The sequence below is a fragment of the Antechinus flavipes genome, chromosome 1, assembly GCF_016432865.1.
Source record: "Antechinus flavipes isolate AdamAnt ecotype Samford, QLD, Australia chromosome 1, AdamAnt_v2, whole genome shotgun sequence".
Lineage (NCBI taxonomy): Eukaryota > Metazoa > Chordata > Mammalia > Dasyuromorphia > Dasyuridae > Antechinus > Antechinus flavipes.
In genome coordinates, this window is record NC_067398.1 from 74630212 (window position 1) to 74650171 (window position 19960).

The 19960-nt window shown below is 34.9% G+C and overlaps 1 protein-coding gene across 1 annotated transcript in view; it reads left to right on the plus strand.

Moving 5' to 3' along the window:
• The window catches only part of PKD1L1 (polycystin 1 like 1, transient receptor potential channel interacting), a 146639-nt gene that overhangs the window by 58537 nt on the left and 68142 nt on the right, over positions 1-19960 (plus strand). The window contains exons 17-24 of the mRNA XM_051970617.1: positions 74-200; positions 1626-1821; positions 7981-8037; positions 10308-10517; positions 14525-14767; positions 15532-15645; positions 15772-15929; positions 16423-16523. Coding sequence (XP_051826577.1) covers positions 74-200; positions 1626-1821; positions 7981-8037; positions 10308-10517; positions 14525-14767; positions 15532-15645; positions 15772-15929; positions 16423-16523 — 1206 coding nt within the window. The remainder of the gene's footprint in view (positions 1-73; positions 201-1625; positions 1822-7980; positions 8038-10307; positions 10518-14524; positions 14768-15531; positions 15646-15771; positions 15930-16422; positions 16524-19960) is intronic.

Consider the following 19960-nt stretch of genomic DNA (forward strand, 5'->3'; position numbering starts at 1 on the left):
ACTGGGATAAAAGGAGGCTTTTGATGCATTCCATATGTACACATTCACATTTATCTTTTGTCTTCTGTTGTAGTAACTGTCTTTATGGAGATCACAAACAGATATGGCTCTAAATCTCATCCTTGTGCTGTGAATGTGACAGTACTGCCAAGTTTCCATAGGAACGGATCATCTTTGAATTACAGGCCAGAAGAGGATCTGTAAGTAGCATTTGCAATGAAAAGGCCCTAAGAAAGCATTTATGTTTTTGAGAGGTCATACTTGGATCAGGCTGGCAATGGGCATGAAGTCTAACTAGACAAGGGTTTTGGAAAAAGAAATAGTAGGGTGTCAGATTCTCCGTTAGAGTTGGGAGGATTAGGATGGATTATACACTCATTGGAATATGTGATTCTGCTAGTGCTTTCATACTTTATAATATAGCTTCACATAATCACAGAATTTCATAGTTCCTCAGAAGCCCATCTAGTCCCACAGATACCAGAGAAAGGATTCCTTCTATAAGATTTCTGACAAGTCATCATCTAGTCTTTGCTTGAAGACCCCCAAGTGAGGAAGAAACCACTACCTCCCAAACTAGCTTATTTGACTTTGGGATAGCTCTCATTGTGAGGAAATTTTTTTATTATTTTAGATCTAAATTTGCCTCTTTGAAACTACTACTTACTATATACCTTGTTCTGAGATACATAGCTTTTTAGATTTAATTCTTCCCTCATGAAGTTTATAATCTAGTAGGATATATGACACTTGCAAATAAATCTTGTTATTCCAAGTAACTATTCCAACCCTTCTCATATTGTACTTCATAAAACCATCCCTCCATTTTTCTCCTAGTATAGTTTGTTTCCTTAACCTCACTGAGAAAATGGAAGCTATTTCCCTTCTCTCATACTTCATACCTTTAAACTCTCTCTTTCCCCCATTAACTTTATTGCCAATTTTCTCCTCTATTATTCCAAGAGACTTTTTCCTCATCCATGTTATCTCTCTAATATATTAAGTCTCTTCTCATTGTTTGTTGGCTTGCTCATTACCATTACTCTTGTCATTTTGAGTTTCTCATTAAAATCTATAACCTCAAACTCAACATACCTACCCATAGCTTATTATTTGAACACTCCCCCAATTCTAATACTAATCCCTAAGCCATTTCTCTTTCTAATATACCTATTTCTGTCAAGAGCACTACCCCTTCCAGTTACCTTGGTTCATCACCTTTAAGTCATCTCTGACTTGTCCTTCTCCTTCAATCTCTACATTTGATTAGTTGCCAAATTTTGTAGATTCTACTACTAATAGTTGATGAGTAATTATATCAATTGGATTTTAAAGTTAGGTTTTCCTGACTCCATGTCCAAAACTCTATACATTGTGCCATCTTATTGTATACATATTGAGACACATATATCTATAATTGATTATGTGTGAAAATATATATATACATGCTCATATATATATATGCATATATTTATATCACATATATTTATACATACATGTATTTTTGTGTTAAAAATATACCTGAAAGAGATATCTTTGTTTTTTAGAGGATATGTTGTTATTTTGATATATAGGTTGAATTATACTGTAATAACCATCATGAAAACCTTAATTTTTTTCTGTAGGTATAATTCAAGTCTTAAAAACCTAACCACTCTCCTACTTATGGGGAACTATGGAGAAATTAGAAATTACATAATAATGTTAACTAAAATTCTGAATCATTTCTATGCAGAAGATCAAAGTTATGTCTTTGACCTACAGTCACAAATGAGGAATTTATTGATTTCTTCAGTATGCAGCTTATCTTTCCAAGACCAGGTATATATATATGTTTTGTGTTTAAGTATATGTGTGTATTTTTCTCCTTTATTTTAATTTTTTTAAATTATGAATGCAAATACCAACAAAGAGCATTTCTATACACATAGGAGAATACAAAAGAGGAATCTTTATGAAACTGTCAATTTCCATTTTACATTGTTTAGTTTTTTTTAAAGTAAATTAGAAGACATATAACTTTCAAAACTGTCCTGCTTATGTTTCCTTCTGAATTTTCTTCTGTTCTCTTCTATGTGCTTTTTAAAAATGGACCTCTTTTTGGGGGGTATCATATTGCTAATTCCTCAACCCTAGCTTTCTTAACCCAATAAAAGAATAAAAGAACAAATGAACAGTCAAGCAAAATGAGTCCAGTGGCCACATCAAAAAATGTGCCTCTGCATCTTCTGTCAACCACCTCTGCTGGGACATGGGTAAAATGTCTCTTGAGATATGGCTGATCATTGCTTTGATCAGGATTCTGAAATCTTCAAAAGTTGTTTTTGTTTGTAATGTTAACTTTGTATAAATTGTTCTCCTAGATCTTCTCACTTCATTGTGCATCATCTTACAGGGGTCTTCCAAGTTTCCTCTGAAGCTGTCCATTTTGTCATTTCCTATGCTGTGATATTTCATTACATTCACATGTCACAATTTGTCCTGCCATGCTCTTAGATTTTTAATTCTTTGTTTTTCTTCATACCCCTTCTTACCCAATTCAGAATTAGGAGGTTTGTTTTACTTGTGCCTGTTTTCTTCCCTTCATTATTCTCCTGGTTAATCTCATCTCTCCCTATTTCCCTATATTTCCTCGGCCTCTCAGATCTTTAAGGGTAAAATGCTGGATCTTCAAGGATCTTTTCTGATGTCTCATTCAGTGCTAGGGACTTCAGAGCTTCCGTGTTAGCATTATTCTGATCAAAGTGCTGAGACCTGCTCTGTTTCCCTGGGGTTTCCAAGGTCCCTTCTCCAAAGCTTTCTGCTCACTATTAGGTTTTTTGTTTTTTTTTTTTAGGAAAGTCTTCCTCTCCTGCTGCTTCTAGACATGCAAGCTATACAGGTCCTTGTTCTCCAGGACACTGTCTGCTTGGGAAGAGAAAAGCAGACCCTTCTTTTCTATTACATATGGCTGACTTTTTGCAGTTCCAGAGTGGAAGGAGTCACTTAAGTTAGTTTCTCTCTAGGATTCTTTGATCGTGATTCAGTCTGATGAGAATTTTAGAGTTTTGTTGGAATAGGCGAGGGGAGAGGGAAGATAGAAGCTTTCCTTCTAATCAGGTGGTCATTATGGTAGCATCAAGTATAAATTGTATATAGGTATATAGATCAACAAAAACCCACATATATGAGTGTATGTTTATGTATGCATATATGTCCATAGACGTTTTTGGTTAATTTATTTACTTCATTGAGCTCATAGCATTGTAGGGTAAGACCCTATTTCAAGGAGTATATATGATCAAATAATCAATAGGCAGGAAGGCAAATCTAACTTTCCCTGTGAAAGTAAATAGCAGACTTATTTCTAATGAAATTATGACACTCCCAAAACACATGATAGATTAACGTTCCCTACTTCAACTCCTTTCTCCACTCCCAACTGCTGGCCTGCTATGACTAGGCAGCATTGACCCCTCAAGGGTTGATTATAATCTGGCTGAGACCTAGGCATCTAGATCAGATGTGTGGCAAAAAGTTATCTCCTCTGCTTCCACATACCCATCATCTTTACACTCTGGCCTCCAAAAAGACCCTTCAGAGTACAGAATCTGTTCTGGGATTATTGCAGATGAGAACTGCTTCCTTCCTAGTCACCCCCCATCCCCAACCCATTTTCTTTTCTGGAATGGGAAATTAGTAGTATATGATAAACAGCTATAGATGGGTTGAAATCGGCATCAGAGATATCATTGAATTATCTTTCTGCTCAAACCCACCCTGTTTTCAATTTCCTTATTACTACTGAGAAACTCTTCATCCTTCTTATAATTTATGTTTGCAATTGTAAAGTCATTTTCAACTTCTCTGTTTCTCATTCTCCATATCTAATCTGTTGCCAAATCTTATTTTTTTACCTCAATAATATTTGTTCCATGTGTCCCCTTCTCTTTATTCACTCAGCTGCCACTGTAGTTCAGTTCCTGTTTACCTATTGCTAGAATTATTTTAATATCCTATCTAATCTTCTTGCCTTGAGTGTCTCTCTACTCCACTTTATCTTTGTCACAACTGTCGTAGTGATCATCCTAAAGTATACTACTGACCATATTACTCCCTCACGCAGTAAACTTGAGGTTCTACTTTCTCAAGGATCATTTTTTTTCTCATCCTTTTATTTTTTTGTGTAAATGATATATGTACTTATTTAGTATAATAGTACATATACATAATTTTAAAAAATGTAAATATATACATATTAAGAGTACATGATTAAAAACTGTCTAATGACGTGGTAGATAACTAAAAGAAAAAGTTTGGGAATCACTGTTTTATAGGTATAGCTGGTTCCCTATAAAAACCAACCAGCTGCCTGATAATCAAATACTTTTAGTCTTAGAAAGAAAAGCCTTAAGAGTAGCTGGATCTTTGAGACAGGAATATTTGGGTTCAAAAACTTCCTCTGACATTTACTAGTTATATATCATAGTGTTGTAGATTTAGAGCTAGAAGAAAACTTCCTTAGAGGATCTTAGAAAGAGGACACCTTCTGTCTTTTATGGATGAGAAGTATGTTCCCTATATCAATATACTTAGTGATATTAGTGTAGTGAATAGAATGCTGGGTCTGAAGTCAGAAAGATGAGTCTTTGTGAATTCAAATCTGGTCCCAGACAATTTCTAGCTGTGTGACTTGAGCAAGCCACTTACTGCTGTTTGCCTCAGTTTCTTTTTCTGTAAAATGAGCTGGAAAAAGGAAATACCAAACCTTTCTAGTATCCTTGCCAAGAAAACCCCAAATAGGGTCATAAAAAGTTGAACACAACTAACAAGTGACTCAGTAACAAAAATATGCATCCCATTAAGGAGGGGATCCTAATTCCATGTCCAGGACTCTTATGGTCAAGTCACTTAGACTCTCTGAGCCTCAGTATCCTTATCTGTAGAATGAGGATAATATACTGATAATATTTATCTCAGAGAGTTGTTTTTAGACTAAATATTTGTAGAACACTTTGTAAACTTTAAAGGATTTTTCTTATCATACTATTGTCATTGATAAGAAATCCATGTCTAATGTAAGTAATCTTTATAAGATAGTGAATTTACATTCTAGAAAAGATGCTCTGAATTGAAATGATAGCAGAATCTGATTTTCTCATAGAAATAATGATAGAGTAAATTCCTATCTTCCCAAGTAGCAGAAGGCCAGTTGTTTCCCATGGATCATAATAAAAGGTGATTGAAATTATTGAACTATGAATGCTATGCATGTGAAACTTTTAAAAATTTTTTTTATAGCTTTTTATTTACAAGTTATATGCATGGGTAATTTCATAGCATTGACAATTGCCAAACCTTTTGTTCCAATTTTTCCTCTCCTTCCTCCCACCCCCTCCCCCGGTGGCAGGTTGACTAATACATGTTAAATATGTTAAAGTATAAATTAAATACAATATAAGTATTCATGTCCAAACAGTTATTTTGCTGTACAAAAAGAATCGGACTTTGAAATAGTATACAATTAGCCTGTGAAGGAAATCAAAAATGCAGGTGGACAAAAATAGAGGGATTATGCATGTGAATTAAAATTTTTTTCTTTAAATCTGAAGAAATTGAACAGGGGGAAAAAGTAAATAAACACCTATAATTTTATTTAATATGATACCATATTCAAAGTCACTCTTTCATCCTCCCTGCCTAATTTCTCCTTCAACAAACCAGAAGATGAAAGAGCAAATTCTTCAGAATTCTTTCATTTAGGAAGGTTTCTTTAGGAGGATTTTCACAGATAAGATGTATATCAGAGAAAGTGCTGGACTTGGAATCAAGAAAACATGTGTTCAAATACTGTCTTTGGATATATACTAGCTCTGTGATCCTGAACAATTCATCTACCCTCTCTCTACCTCAATTCCTTCATCTATAAAATTGGGATATAAGAAATATATGTATAATATACATATTATATAACATATAAGAAAAAGGGGTATATAGGATGGTTGTGAGGATCAAATGAGATGTGGGTGTTCCTTTTACCAATGAAATTACAAGTACCAATGCATTATTTCAAGAGACTTCTGTACAGATATAGGGACACTTAGCTTCTTGGGAAATTATTCCAGAAATGGATACTGTCTTCTCTATCTGAAAGGGGTCATGGATCTGTTTTTCCAGTAGCTTTTTTCCCCTTGTTTCAATTGTTTGATTGTCCTATGGCAGATGTTGTTACCTATATAGGTATCGGCTCTCTTAAAAATGGAACCTTATTTTACTCTAAGTATTAAATGTCTATGAGCTTTTAAAATCATTTGTTTTTTACTTATGGATCTCAGTCCCACCTTCAAACTGGCTCATTCCCTCCTCCCCCATTTCTCCCCTTCTTCCTCTATATTTAATAATCATTCAGCTCCTTTTTCTCCTAGTTCCTGAGTGGTAAGCCTTCTTATCTGGTCAGCATCTCCCATTGAATTTTTGGATCTTTAGAGCAAAGATTCTTAAACTTTTCACTTGTGACCTCTTTTCTGCTGAGAAAATTTTACATGACTTTGTGTGGCTCAGATACGTATTTAATAAAAAAGCTGGAGAGATCTCTAGAAGCAAAGCAAAGTTTATTATACATTCCCGGGAGAATCCGGCATCCCACCCTATGAGCAGATAATCGAAGGGAGGAGGCAGGGTCAACACTTTTAATCCCTAGCGCAAATGCCCCCTCCCACCACTGACCCTCATCCTTATTGGCTGAAGATCTTACATTCTAAACACGGGAACTGCCCAAGAAATTGAACTTGACCAATAAGTACATAATTGCCCATATTTGACCTAAACAGAAAAACACTGTTTCATTGGAGGATAACAAGGGGACTTAAGTATGCCCTTAGGAGGATAGCAGGGAGGGGACTTAAGTGTGCCCTTGACTTAATGCTTAACGTCATTCAGGCCTACTCAAACTTTGAAATAGATGAAGCCTTACTGGATTTTCCCAACTGTCTTGAAAGATCTCACCTCATCTCTTTCAACTCCCAACAAATGATTTATAGGTATATAAAATAGGTATACAAATCAAACATTTATTGATAATAAATCATAAAGAAATTTATTTCAAAACAACTCTCTCCAAACATGCAATTTTATCATTTATTAAAGAAGAAAGCAAATTTGCATACTTATGAGATGAATGTACTTATTTATTTTTATGTAAAGAAATAAATCTTAGTGGAATATTTGATAATGTTTACCCCTATATCCATGACCCTCACATTCAGTTATATGACTCATCATTTAAGAAGCTTTGCTTTGGGGAAGCATCCTTCTCTCTTTATATTTTGAAACAATTTCTCTTGCCATTTTGCCATGGAAAACTTTATAGAGACATACAAAAAGTGCTTCTTCCTTCTTAAGTATTTTGTTAATAATTTATTACTCAAAAATCTCATGGCTGTTGGTTCCTTGGAATGTTAAAATGAAAGCCACGGTATGTTTTGGAAATTTCTTTAGTAGTAAAAGAATTAAATTTAGTCTTATAATCAAGATTGGAAAATTTTAACATACAGAGTTGAATGGTATTATTGAATTCTGTTACCTACATTATCCAGGAACACATTAGACAAAATATAACTATTGACTCTTGGAAGAATTTGCCAACTTTTGATATATGAGACTGTGAATATTTTTTGGAACATCTGTTGTTTGCAAGACTCTGTTAAGTATGTGGGATACAAAGATAATTTCAGTTAAGCAAGTGCAATATTTATTAAGTACTTGCTATGACCAAAGAAGATAATACCTACACTCAGGGAACTATAGTCTACTGAGGCAAAGTATAGTGTCTCAAATAAAAATGACCTCTGAGCGATGGTTCTGTGTAATTAGAAGTTATTGTTTTAATCTGAAAAAATAATAGTTATTTTTCCTTGATAGTTTTACATGAAGAAGAGCTAAGATTCATTTTAATGGTTTATCCTAATTTTCCTTTATTTTTGGCTGATTTTCTTGCCTCAGGAAGAAATTGCTGATTCTATTCTAATGTTGAATGAATTAATAAATATCTCCAAGCAGGTGAGTCCCAATATGGTTTCCTTCTCGTTTGCATAATCTAAAGATTCCTGTTCAAATCAATGAATATTCATAAGGAATAAACCATACTAAGTACTGTACAGTGTAAATTAAAATAGATTTATCTGCTTTTATGGGGGTTCCCTTAATAACTCTTAGTTCTATTTCAATTTTAAAGTCTTGTGATTCTATAACCTCATGCAATTTCGATTTCAAACATAACTAGTAAGGAGTCTTATTCAGTAGGAAGTAAATTCAAAACCTAGAGAAGAAATGGATTTACAATATGTAGTGAGACATTAAGTACTCTGTAAGACACAATTCAGTATAGTTAAAAGGATATTATTAGGTTTGGGGTCAGAGGAAAAAAATTTGAGACTTGACTTCCCTACTTATTACTGCAAGGCAATTGGTAAGTGGCTTAATATCTTTGGCTTTAAATTTCCCTATTTACAAAAATCAAGTGAGTGGGCCTTAGGGGTTCTAAATCTTTTTTGATGTTATGGACTCCTTTGGCGATCTGCTGAAATGTTATGACTCCATCTCAGTATAATGCTTTTTAATGAATAAAAAGGATAGGATTGTAAATGTATTGAAATTGAATAATCAAAATGTTTCTTTTTTTAAAAAAAAAATTTCATTGAATCCAGATTAAGAATCACTGGACTATATGATCTTTTACATCCCTATAGTTGTTGATCCTATGATCTTATTCAATATCCCTACTTTCACTCATTTGGTATAATTACTAGTCCTTATTTTTTGTTAATAGGAGAGGTGAAATTGCATTTTTTAATTTTAATTATAAGCACTACTACCCACTGATTCTATACTGATACCTAGGGAGATAGACATGGCTCTTGTTTTAAATCAGTTTCTTTCATATCAAAGTTGGTTTTAAAATTAATTTTCTAATTCTTGAGATATCATTTTTATTTGCAAATATTCTTATGGCAAAGTTTTCAAAATTCTTTAAATACATTTCTCCAAGTAATTTATGTGAAGGTCAGACTTGTGGGAAACTCAATCCTCAGACCATAGTCCTATCACCAAAAATTGGAGAAAATTAGCAGGAAGCACTTGACTTCAAAGTGGGCAGAGAGACTTTTCAATAAAAGTAGATTAGGCTCTCACTCAGAGCCTTTAGGACTCTTGTTTAATATTCATTTGCTAATAATTTTGATTATCCAGATTCCCAGACTTCAGCAAATTAGAAGTTAAGCCTCCTATAATAGAGCTGGGAGTTGTGGCTTGGGAGTGTCCTTTAGAGATACAGTGACAAGTAGGAGAATTGATGGTGTGAAAGCCTGATAAAGAAACAGAAAAATTAAAAAAAAAATACTGAAGCATATTGTGTAGTATAACACAAAAGTGTTATACTACCAAGTTGAGAATGTTCATAACTATTATCCTATATCATCAAGCACAATGTGAAGATGTTTTACTGTTTAGTTTCTTTAAGAAAGGAGGAAAGGAGGCAGAAAAAAAGGGAGTGTCTTTGGAAAAATTATCAATAAAAGTAGATAAAATTATGATAAAAATTTTGGTGCTTAAACATGGGTAAATTATAGTTATCTAAAACATGCTATTATGTAGTCTAGTCCCCAAGGAACCTTGGAAAACGCAAGATTAAAAGTCTCTCAAGGTCAGGGACCAAATCTTAACTATTTTTATCATTTTTATAATGCTGATACCATACTTTGATTGTAATAGTTACTTTACCACGTGCTTGTTAAATGAATAAATGGACATGGCCACTCTCTCTTAGCTGGATATTTTTCCTGACACTATAAGAAGAGGAATAATCTTTCTCTTAGTTGTTGGCTTTTGAAAGTATTTTCTGACAAAATTTTCAGCTATAGTTCATGATAGAGCCACATTTTCCCGACTGCTTAGGGTTTTCTCATGGGTACAGTAAAGGGCCCCATTTATATTGAACTAAAAATAATCACTAAAAGAGCCTCAATCAATTCCTTATATCAAATGGGATGGGGGGAAACAATGATAGGTTTAGGATAGAAGAGCATTTTAGGTTTTAGAAATTATTTAGTGGAGCCCTTTCCTGTTATAGATAAGAAAATCAAGGACCAGAGAAGTTATATGCCAAACCTCATACATCTACTGAATATCAGTATCAAAGATAAGCTCAAATTTTCTGATGTAATTTTTCATTTCAAGAATGTATATTTCTTAGTGATGATGTGGGAGTTGATAAATGATCATTCAGAGGGTGAGGTGAAATCTATTACTCAATTCTTTTTCATTTCATGAAGGTAACATTTAACAGTGTGGTTTTGATAATCAAATATGTCAGAAAATTAATTGACCACAAGTTATCTGGCCAATTTGTGATGAAAAAGGAGCTGATGTCTAAGGTGGTCTTTCTAGCATCAAAGTTAATGGAGGTGAAAGAAAAGGAAAAATCTAGGAATGCAAAGCATTTCAAAGAAGAACTCATTACAAGCATTGTAACCTTGCTACTGGTGAGTCATTTTTTTCCCCCTCACATTAAAAAGCCATTGATACTCCTTTCTGGAAGATTTATTTCTTTTTCAGAGGATAGGTAGGACTGATTTCTGATGTATTTTCCTTCATTATCATGGGTAACAGTTTGGTATGAAAAAAAGTTTAAATAAATTTATAGTATTTCTAAATATATTAAATTTTTCTTAATGAATATTAGATTATTTGCATCTTTCTACTTCTTCATATTTGTACATCTAGGTGTATGCAATTTACTACAGATTATCTAGAATTATAATGCTTTAGAGTAGTTAGGAAACTTGGAGGTCATCCACTCTGATCTCATTTTATAAAGTAAGAAATTGAGAAATGAAATGATTTATCTAACTTTTTGTGTTTATTAAGTGGCAGACTTGGCCCTTGAACCCTGATCTCTTGCCTCTCAGTACAGAGAGCTTTTCTTTTCTTTTCTTTTTTTTTTTTAAATAACTTTTTATTGACAGAACCCACGCCAGGGTAATTTTTTACAGCATTATCCCTTGCACTCACTTCTGTTCCGATTTTTCCCCTCCCTCCCCCCACCCCCTCCCCCAGATGGCAAGCAGTCCTTTACATGTTGAATAGGTTACAGTATATCCTAGATACAATATATGTGTGCAGAACCAAAAAAAAAAAAAAAAGAGTTCTCTTGTTGCATAGAAAGAATTGGATTCAGAAGGTAAAAATAACGCAGGAAGAAAAACAGAAATGCAAGCAGTTTATATTCATTTCCCAGTGTTCTTTCTTTGGGTGTAGCTGCTTCTGTCTATCCTTGATCAATTGAAACTGAATTAGCTCTTTTTATCGAAGAGATCCACTTCCATCAGAATACATCCTCAAACAGTATCATTGTTGAGGTATATAATGATCTCCTAGTTCTGCTCCTTTCACTTAACATCAGTTCATGTAAGTCTCGCCAGTCCTCTCTGTATTCATCCCGCTGGTCATTCCTTACAGAATAATAATATTCCATAACATTCATATACCACAATTTACCCAGCCATTCTCCAACTGATGGGCATCCATTCATTTTCCAGTTTCTAGCCACTACAAACAGGGCTGCCACAAACATTTTGGCACATACAGGTCCCTTTCCCTTCTTTGGTATCTCCTTGGGTGTATAAGCCCAGTAGAAACACTGCTGGATCAAAGAGTATGCACAGTTTGATAACTTTTTGAGCATAGCTCCAAATTGCTCTCCAGAATGGCTGGACGTGTTCACAATTCCACCAACAATGTATCAGTGTCCCCGTTTTCCCACATCCCCTCCAACATTCCACATTATCTTTCCCTGTCACTCCAGCCAATCTGACAGGTGCGTAGTGGTATCTCAGAGTTGTCTTAATTTGCATTTCTCTGATTAATAGTGATTTGGAGCATATTTTCATGTGTCTATAAATAGTTTCAATTTCTTTGTCTGAGAATTGTCTGTTCATATACTTTGACCATTTATCAATTGGAGAATGGTTTGATTTCTTATAAATTAGAGTCAATTCTCTATATATTTTGGAAATGAGGCCTTTATCAGAACCTTTGACTGTAAAAATGTTTTCCCAGTTTATTGTTTCCCTTCTAATCTTGTCTACATTTGTTTTGTTTGTACAAAAACTTTTCAATTTGATATAATCAAAATTTTCTATCTTGTGGTCAATAGTGATCTCTAGTTCTTCTTTGGTCATAAATTCCTCCCTCTTCCACAGGTCTGAGAGGTAAACTATCCTATGCTCTTCCAGTTTATTTATAATCAGAGAGCTTTTCTTAATGCCATTCTTTCTCAGGCTTAAATTCTTTAAGGTTTTTCTGATATATAGTGTAAAGGCATCGCTGAAGAATGATTGCTTCCTTACAAACAATGTGATGAATTATTTCTAAAATGTTTCAGTAATTCCATATTCCCCAAGGATGCCAAGCTCTGGACTAGACTAGAATAAATTTATATATTGACTTAGGAAACTCCCTTTGTTGTAGTTAGACAACTATTCTGCAGCTTGGACTGTTAAAGAATGATCTGAAATATTGACAGCTTAAGGAGCATGCTTAGGGTCACTCAGACAATATGCACCAAAAATAGGATGTAAGAATAATGAGATAGGGCATTCATTGTTTTTGCAAAGCAATTCTAGAATGGTATTTTTTCTGCTACAGTGGCCCTAAGAGAATGCCTCAGTAATTGAGCATTCCATGTCATATATTAGTGTCACCTGACTAATGTTCATCATCAGCTTATTGGATGATAATATTTATATCAATTACTTTGTTCTTGAACCAATTAAAAAAATAGCTGCTGTATTCATTAGAAGACATTAACACAAATCAATGATGTCATTTGAGTCCATATTAACTTGAGGGTGAATGGAACTTTTCCCAAATGCTGAAATTTAAAGGGGCCTATTTCTTCCTCAGTGGCCTTGTGTCTTGATCTCCATATTCTTAGCTTAATGATTTCTGCTTCCTACCCTAGACCATCAGTCTTAATAGTAGCACAAAGGCTTGGTGGCTTACTAACATACCAGCTATATACTTTTCCAAGCTAAAGGAGATAAAAATAATAGAATTTTCTCTTCCCAATTGTCTAACCTCCCCATCTACCTTCCCTGTCCTACTGTGGTTGAAGGCCTGGAGTCACTCCACTGAAAAGAGGCAGACCATACTTTCTCAGGGACAGATCACTCTTCTCTCTGCCTGAGTGGTCTTGAACATAAGTGACTCAGGCAGAAATTGTCTATGACATAATGAGGCTGACAACCACTGTGTGCCAGAGGTGGGATCCTTAGGTTCTTTATTCACACAAGCTGAGTTCTTTCCTTTTAATGGTCTTAAGGTCCTTCCCTGAAGTCTCCTACTCATTCCCCCACCATGCATTCTTCTCATATTTTCCTTCAGGAAAAAAATTCCTATTTTTGCCTCTGCTTCAATCTGGCAGAAAAAAAAATAATAAAATACATTTGTGGCTACACTTTCATTTCCAAAACTAATTGCTAGTTTTAGTTAATGCTTTTTTGGTATTATAAGAACTTAAATGAGAATAGATATTGTGGCTGGATAAATAAAACTTTGGGTTGATAGTAAAAGTATCAGTAAAGGCATAATATATTAAATTACTTGCAGATAATAGCCATGGTAGATCACTCTATTATGGAACAAACTAAGACATCAAGATTTGATGCTGATCACAAGATAAGAAAATCAAACAAAGATGAGTCCATCAACTATTTAGCTTTTGTTCCCCTCTATCTCCTAATTCAGTAGAAAGGGTTTCCACATTTATTTTCATTTTAACTGAATTGTATATCTCCCTTTACCTATCTTCTTCTCCTTTCCCTTCTCTGCCTTCTTCTTCTTCCCTCTTTTCTCTTTATTCCTTTCCTTTCCCTTCATGTCTTCCTTCCCTTATTTCTCTTCCCTTTTAAACTCTTTTCTTTCTTCTTCCCCCTTTCTTTCCCTCCCTTCCCCTTCTTTCCTTTTTATTTCTTCCCTTTCTCCTTTCTTTCCTTTCTTTTTTCCCTTCTCCTTTCCCTTTCACTAAATCTCCCTCTCTCCTTACCCTATTGTTCCCTTTCAATCCCCTGTTTTCCTCTCTTTCCCCCTCAACTTTCTTCCTTCTTGTCTCCCCCTCTCTCCCTTCACTTCCATCATCTTCCTCTGTCCTCTTCTGTCCCTCTTTCTTTCTTCCCTGTGGTTAAATGTAATTTGGCTTAAATGAGAATCAAATGGTATGGTGAGGGTGAAAATATTTATATAGTTTTTTCAGTTCTCTCTCCTTATTTGTGTTGTATTTTTTTTTTTCGCAGATTACATTTCAAATTGCACTTTCAGAAACTTCTCAGAAAAATACACTTTGGGGAGCAGATACTTGTGACTTCCTAAGGGATTTTCCTCATTGTTGAAGAGTCATGAGAGTTCCATAGTTCTACATTCTTTAGAGATGCATGACTTCTTATAGATGATGATTTAAAACTTCTTGGCATGTTCTTGTGCTTTATTTCAGAACTATGTTTCTTCAAGTAAGGAATTTCAGTTTAATATTAGAACTGAGCAGTTGGGATTCCAAACCAGACTATATTACACTTTTCACAACTCTGTTGAACATATTGGCTCTGTTAAGGTCTATTTACCAGATGCTCTACATGAGGACATTTCTGATAGAATGGAATTGCATAGCCAGTGCTACATCAGCCAGCTAATATACTTCAAGGAATATCCATATTTGGAAGAGAGAGTTCCTGTTCAGGTATAGCATGGTAGTTGACACATAAAATAATCTTGAAAATTCACTTCATAGCTTAAGATTCTATTTATGATTGATCATCTATGGGAATGGAATTCTATGACTATGTATCAATGATAAAAGACACATAAGAACTCTTCTGATTTGGTGAGTTCCTGCTAAAAACCTCCATTTGAATAAGAGCTTTGCTCACGTCTAATCTGACTCTGTTACTGATTCTCTGTACTTTTAAACCTTATTTCCAGTCTTCCTGTTTTCTAATTCTGTTTTATGTGTTTTCTTCACCCATTAGAATATAAGCTCCTTGAGGGGTAGGGACCATCTTATTCTTTCCTTCATTTCTTCCTTCCTCCCTCCCTTTCTCTTTATTTCTCTCTCTGTTTTTCTTTCTCTTTCTTTCTTTCTTTCTCTCCTTTTCTCTTTACTTCTTTTTTATTTCTCTTCCTTTCTTTCTCTTTCTTTCTGTCTCTCTCTTTCTTTCTTTTTTTCTTTCTCTTCCTTCCTTTTTCTTTCTTTCTCTTCCTTCCTTTTTCTTTGTGTGTCTCTTTCGTTCTTTCTTTTTTTCTTTCTTCCTTTCTCCTTCCCTTTCTCATTCACTTCCTTCCTTCCTTTTTGTAGCTGTGCTCACATTGTTTAGCACAGTGCCTATAAGAAAAAAAAAAAAGAGAAGTATTTTAATCTAATCTGCCTAACAAAACATTTATTTTTCAAAACAGTTAACTATGGCTTTTTATTTTGCAATTAAAATGAATATGTTGTTTTCAAAGATCAGTGGAGCTGTGGTTGCCCTGAGCCTCTACAACTGCATTACTAAAAAGAAAATCATGATAAAAAGACTGAAGCGTCCAGTCAGAGTAGTATTTGAGAATAATTATGATCTGGTAAGGACAGCTGTTTTTAACCATCTACTTTCCTTTTAGATTTCAGCAGATTATTTTTGTTTAAAGTACCATTTATACTTTCAAAGAAAAATATTAGCTGAATATTTATTTTTTTTTAATTGACAGGATGGTGGGCAAAATAAAACAATATTTTCATTGTATCGGGACAAAATGAACTTCCATTATTTCTCTGGGCTTCCTGAGGCCTCCCAGGAATCTTTACAGATAGTGGTGGAATTTTCTAAAACCAACAGAAGAACTTTCCCCATAATGCTGCTTGTCAGGTGGGTCCCAGATTTACAATATAGATCATTTAAAAAAAAAAAACTGACATTCATATAGCTCTTTAAAGTTTGCAAAGTATATTAAAATGTTCTCTCATTTAGTCCACATATTGTATCCATATGATTTTTTTATCTCTATATTATGGATGAGAAAACTGAGGCTGAGAAAATTTATAACTTTCCTAGGGTCACACAGCTAATATTTGAGTCTTCCTGATATCCAAGTCTAGCTCTGCCCAACTGAACTACCCAGTTGTCTCTTTTCTCTTATTATTGAGCTCCCCCCCCCTTTTTTGTTAACAGTATTATGGATAATTTGGTCAGCAAAAGACAAAATATGTGTTGAAAAGTCAATATATTCCTCACAGAGTCACACTAATGCTTTCTTTCCTTTCAGACTTTGTGATAATAAAATGGTTTCTAATGGAATATAACAACTTGTAAGATAACCTGGCAGGAGTAGAATCACCACTGTTTTGTCATTTTCCTCTAGATTCTCTGAAAAACCTACTGTGTCTACTTTTAACATAAAACAGATTCGCTCCTGGGATGAGCAAGTTGTTCAGATTTATATACCTGCTGCTTCCCTGAAAGGTCAGTGAAAGGTACTTATGATTTAGAATTTTAGTCTCATAGCATGGGAAGTGTCACTTCTAGATTAATGTGTTGACTGTTTCTCAGGGAACATTAATGTGGAAAAACCTGCTAAGAGTTGCCTTTAATGGAATAACTGTGTGTTTTATTTTAAATTGAATAGAGTTGTAAAAATCATAATAGAATGGAGTAGAATCCCAGGATCATATGGATATTAGCACATGAGTATGATTTATAGACTGTCCAAGAGATAGAATACAGCATACATGGTCAATACTCAACAAATACTTGAATGAATAATTGATTATAGTTTCCTCCTAAATAATCTTCCTATTTGCATATTATCCCCTTCCCCCTTCCAGTTTATCCTGCACACTAGTGACAAAACTAAACTATTCTAATTATGTCACTGGTTGAAAATACTCCATAACTCTCCATTGCTTATACATTGAGTATATGATCCAGTTGACAGCCATGTTTCTACAAACTGAGGCAAATTTACTTTTCCATATCTTCTAACACCTATTTCTGTCCTATCTGGTCTCTGTATTGCTCCCCACAAAAAAAAAAAAAATACTCATTCTGCTCTCCCCTAGGTTGTTTCTCTGATTTGAAAGCCCATGCATTTCCTCTATGCCTATCTAAAAACTCCTTCTCATTCTTTATAATTTAGCTGAAGCCCAGTTTCTTCTGTTGACATTTCCCACTTTTCTGCAAATCCTGCAACTACTATTATTTATACCAATGGTTTCCAAAGTGGGCACAAGAGTCTGACCCAAGGGTTGTGTAATAAAATGAATTGAAGGGGAGTGGGAAGATGGGTCGGGCACATTTCATTTTCCCCGCATATAGGTTCATCTCCAACATGACAAAAACCACACCTTTACCAACTAGATTGTAACATTCTACCCAACCTCTTCCTTCCACTGGCTTCTCATGGCTATCAATGACCCTCAAAATAGTTGGAACACACTCCAGACCCAGACACACAGTGTAACTAGCAGGAAAGAGCACCCCTCCAGCCTACTCCCCCACATTCTCACATTGCCTCCCAGGTTACTAGCTGCAGGAGGTACCCCTCAGTGAGCCAGATTTCTCCTAGTTTATTTTTCCTTGTAGATATTTTTTATTAAAGTTTTTAAACTTTCAAAACATCTGCATAGATAATTTTTCAATAATAACCCTTGCAAAACCTTGCGTTCCAATTTTTCCCTGCCTTCCTTCCACCTCCTCCCCTAAATGACAAGTAATCTACTATGTGTTAAACATGATAAAAATATATGTTAAATCCAACATATGCACACATATTTATATAATTATCTTGTTACACAAGAAAAATCAAATCAAAAGGAAAAAAAATGAGAAAGAAAATAAAATGCCAGCAAACCACAACAAAAAAAGTGAAAAATACTACCATGTTTGCCCGATAATAAGACACTGTCTTATTATATTTTTTGGACAGAAAAACACCAGACGGCTTATTTTCAGGGGAGGGCTTATTTTAATGAACATTGACAGCAATTTTAATAAACAGGTAAATGTGAACAAAAAAAAGTGCCTTTATTCAATAATGATCATGTCATCTTCTTCAACAACATCGTCATAAGTGTCCATACCCTGAATTCCATCCTGGATGTCTTGCGCCTCTATTTCCTTCAGAAGAAGTGGACCCAATCTGTCATGTCCAGCATTATAGCTCTCTTTAAATGAACATGTCTTGTCCAGGTAACCTGCTCCTAGTGCCTTGGCCACACAGCTGTCAGTAATTTTATCCCATGACTTCTTCACCCAAGTCACGACTTCTTGCAGACAGGGCTTCACAAAGTTTCCACGCTGATTGCTTTCCATTCTATTTTCAATGTAGTCATTGACTTCCATGCGCAAATGGTCCTTGAATGTTTTGTTTATTGCAATATCAAGGATCTGGAGATAGGCAGTCATTCCTGCAGGAATCATTACTTGATCTATTCTTCTCTCTGCAAGGAAGTTCTTCATTTCTTTAGCGCAGTGAGTGCTGGCTGAGTTCTTCTTTTATCCTCCATCATGCCCCCTCACTCCTGCTTATGTACCGGGTTTTTATGTTGTCCTCCTCAGCTCTCCTCCGCGGCACTGCTCTCAATGGCACCAGCAAGCAAATCACTGGGGAAGAACAGGATGACGCGCTCACTGTTGCAGCTCTGATTGGATGCAGCTCAGAGCTCTGCGTGCATTTCACCCGGGGAGGTGGGGGAGGGACAGTGCATACAGAGGGTACCATAATGTAGTGTGTAACGCAGGGGATCACCTTCACTACAGTAGCAATCTCAATAGGGCTTATTTTCGGGGGAGGGCTTATTTTAGAGGAATCTTACACAGTAAGGGGAGGGCTTATTTTCAGGATAGGTCTTATTATCTGGGAAACACGGTATGCTGTGATCCCTGCTCAGTTCTCACAGTCCTCTCTGGGTGTAGATGACTTTCTTCATCACAAGAGCATTGGAACTGGCCTAGATTATCTTATTGTTAAAGAGAGTCATGTCCATCAGAATTGATCATTGTATAACCTTCTTATTGCCGTGTACAATGATCTCCTGGTTCTGCTCACTTCACTTAGCATCAGTTCATGTAAGTCTCTCCAGGTCTTTCTAAAATCAACTTGTTCATCATTTTTATAGAACAATAATATTCCATAACATTCACATACCATAACTTATTCAGCCATTCTCCAATTGTTAGGCATCCATTGAGTTTTCAGTTTCTAGCCACTACAAAAAGGATTGCCACAAACATTTTTGCCCATGTGGGTCCCTTTTCCTTCTTTAAGATCTTTTGGGGATACAGGCCCAGTAGAAACACTGCTGAGTCAAAGGGTATGCACTGTTTGATAGCCCTTTGGGCATAGTTCCAAATTAGCCAGCTTTCTCTCCAGGGCAATGACATATGTCAAAGACTATCCCTTCCACACAAATTTTTCATTTTTTCTGAGGGAAATAATAAGTAGGTATGGATGAGATGTATTATAGATCTCATTAAAATACCTTTTCCCCAAAGCTACATATCATCTAGACTTTGAACTTTTTGTTTCCATTATACCAAAGTTCCTTTTGCTGTTTTATTTTGTTTTTTTTAATTTCTTTTAAAAAAAAAACCCACAAAACCAAACCTCCAGCTTTTAATATAATTTTTGGCACATAATGGATGATTAATAAATTCTTGTTAATTTGGCTTTACTTCATCTTTCTAGTCTCCTAGGTTTTCCACTCTTCTTTAAACTTAATTTTTTTTCCCTCAGTAGTATTTTATTTTTCCCAATTACATGTAAAGAAAGTGTCAAATATTCATTTTTATAAGATTTTAAGTTCCAAATTTTTTCTCCTTTCCCCCTTCCCTCATCTTTCCTCTTCCCAAGACAGCAAGCAATCTGATATAGGTTATATATATACCATTATTCCAAATAT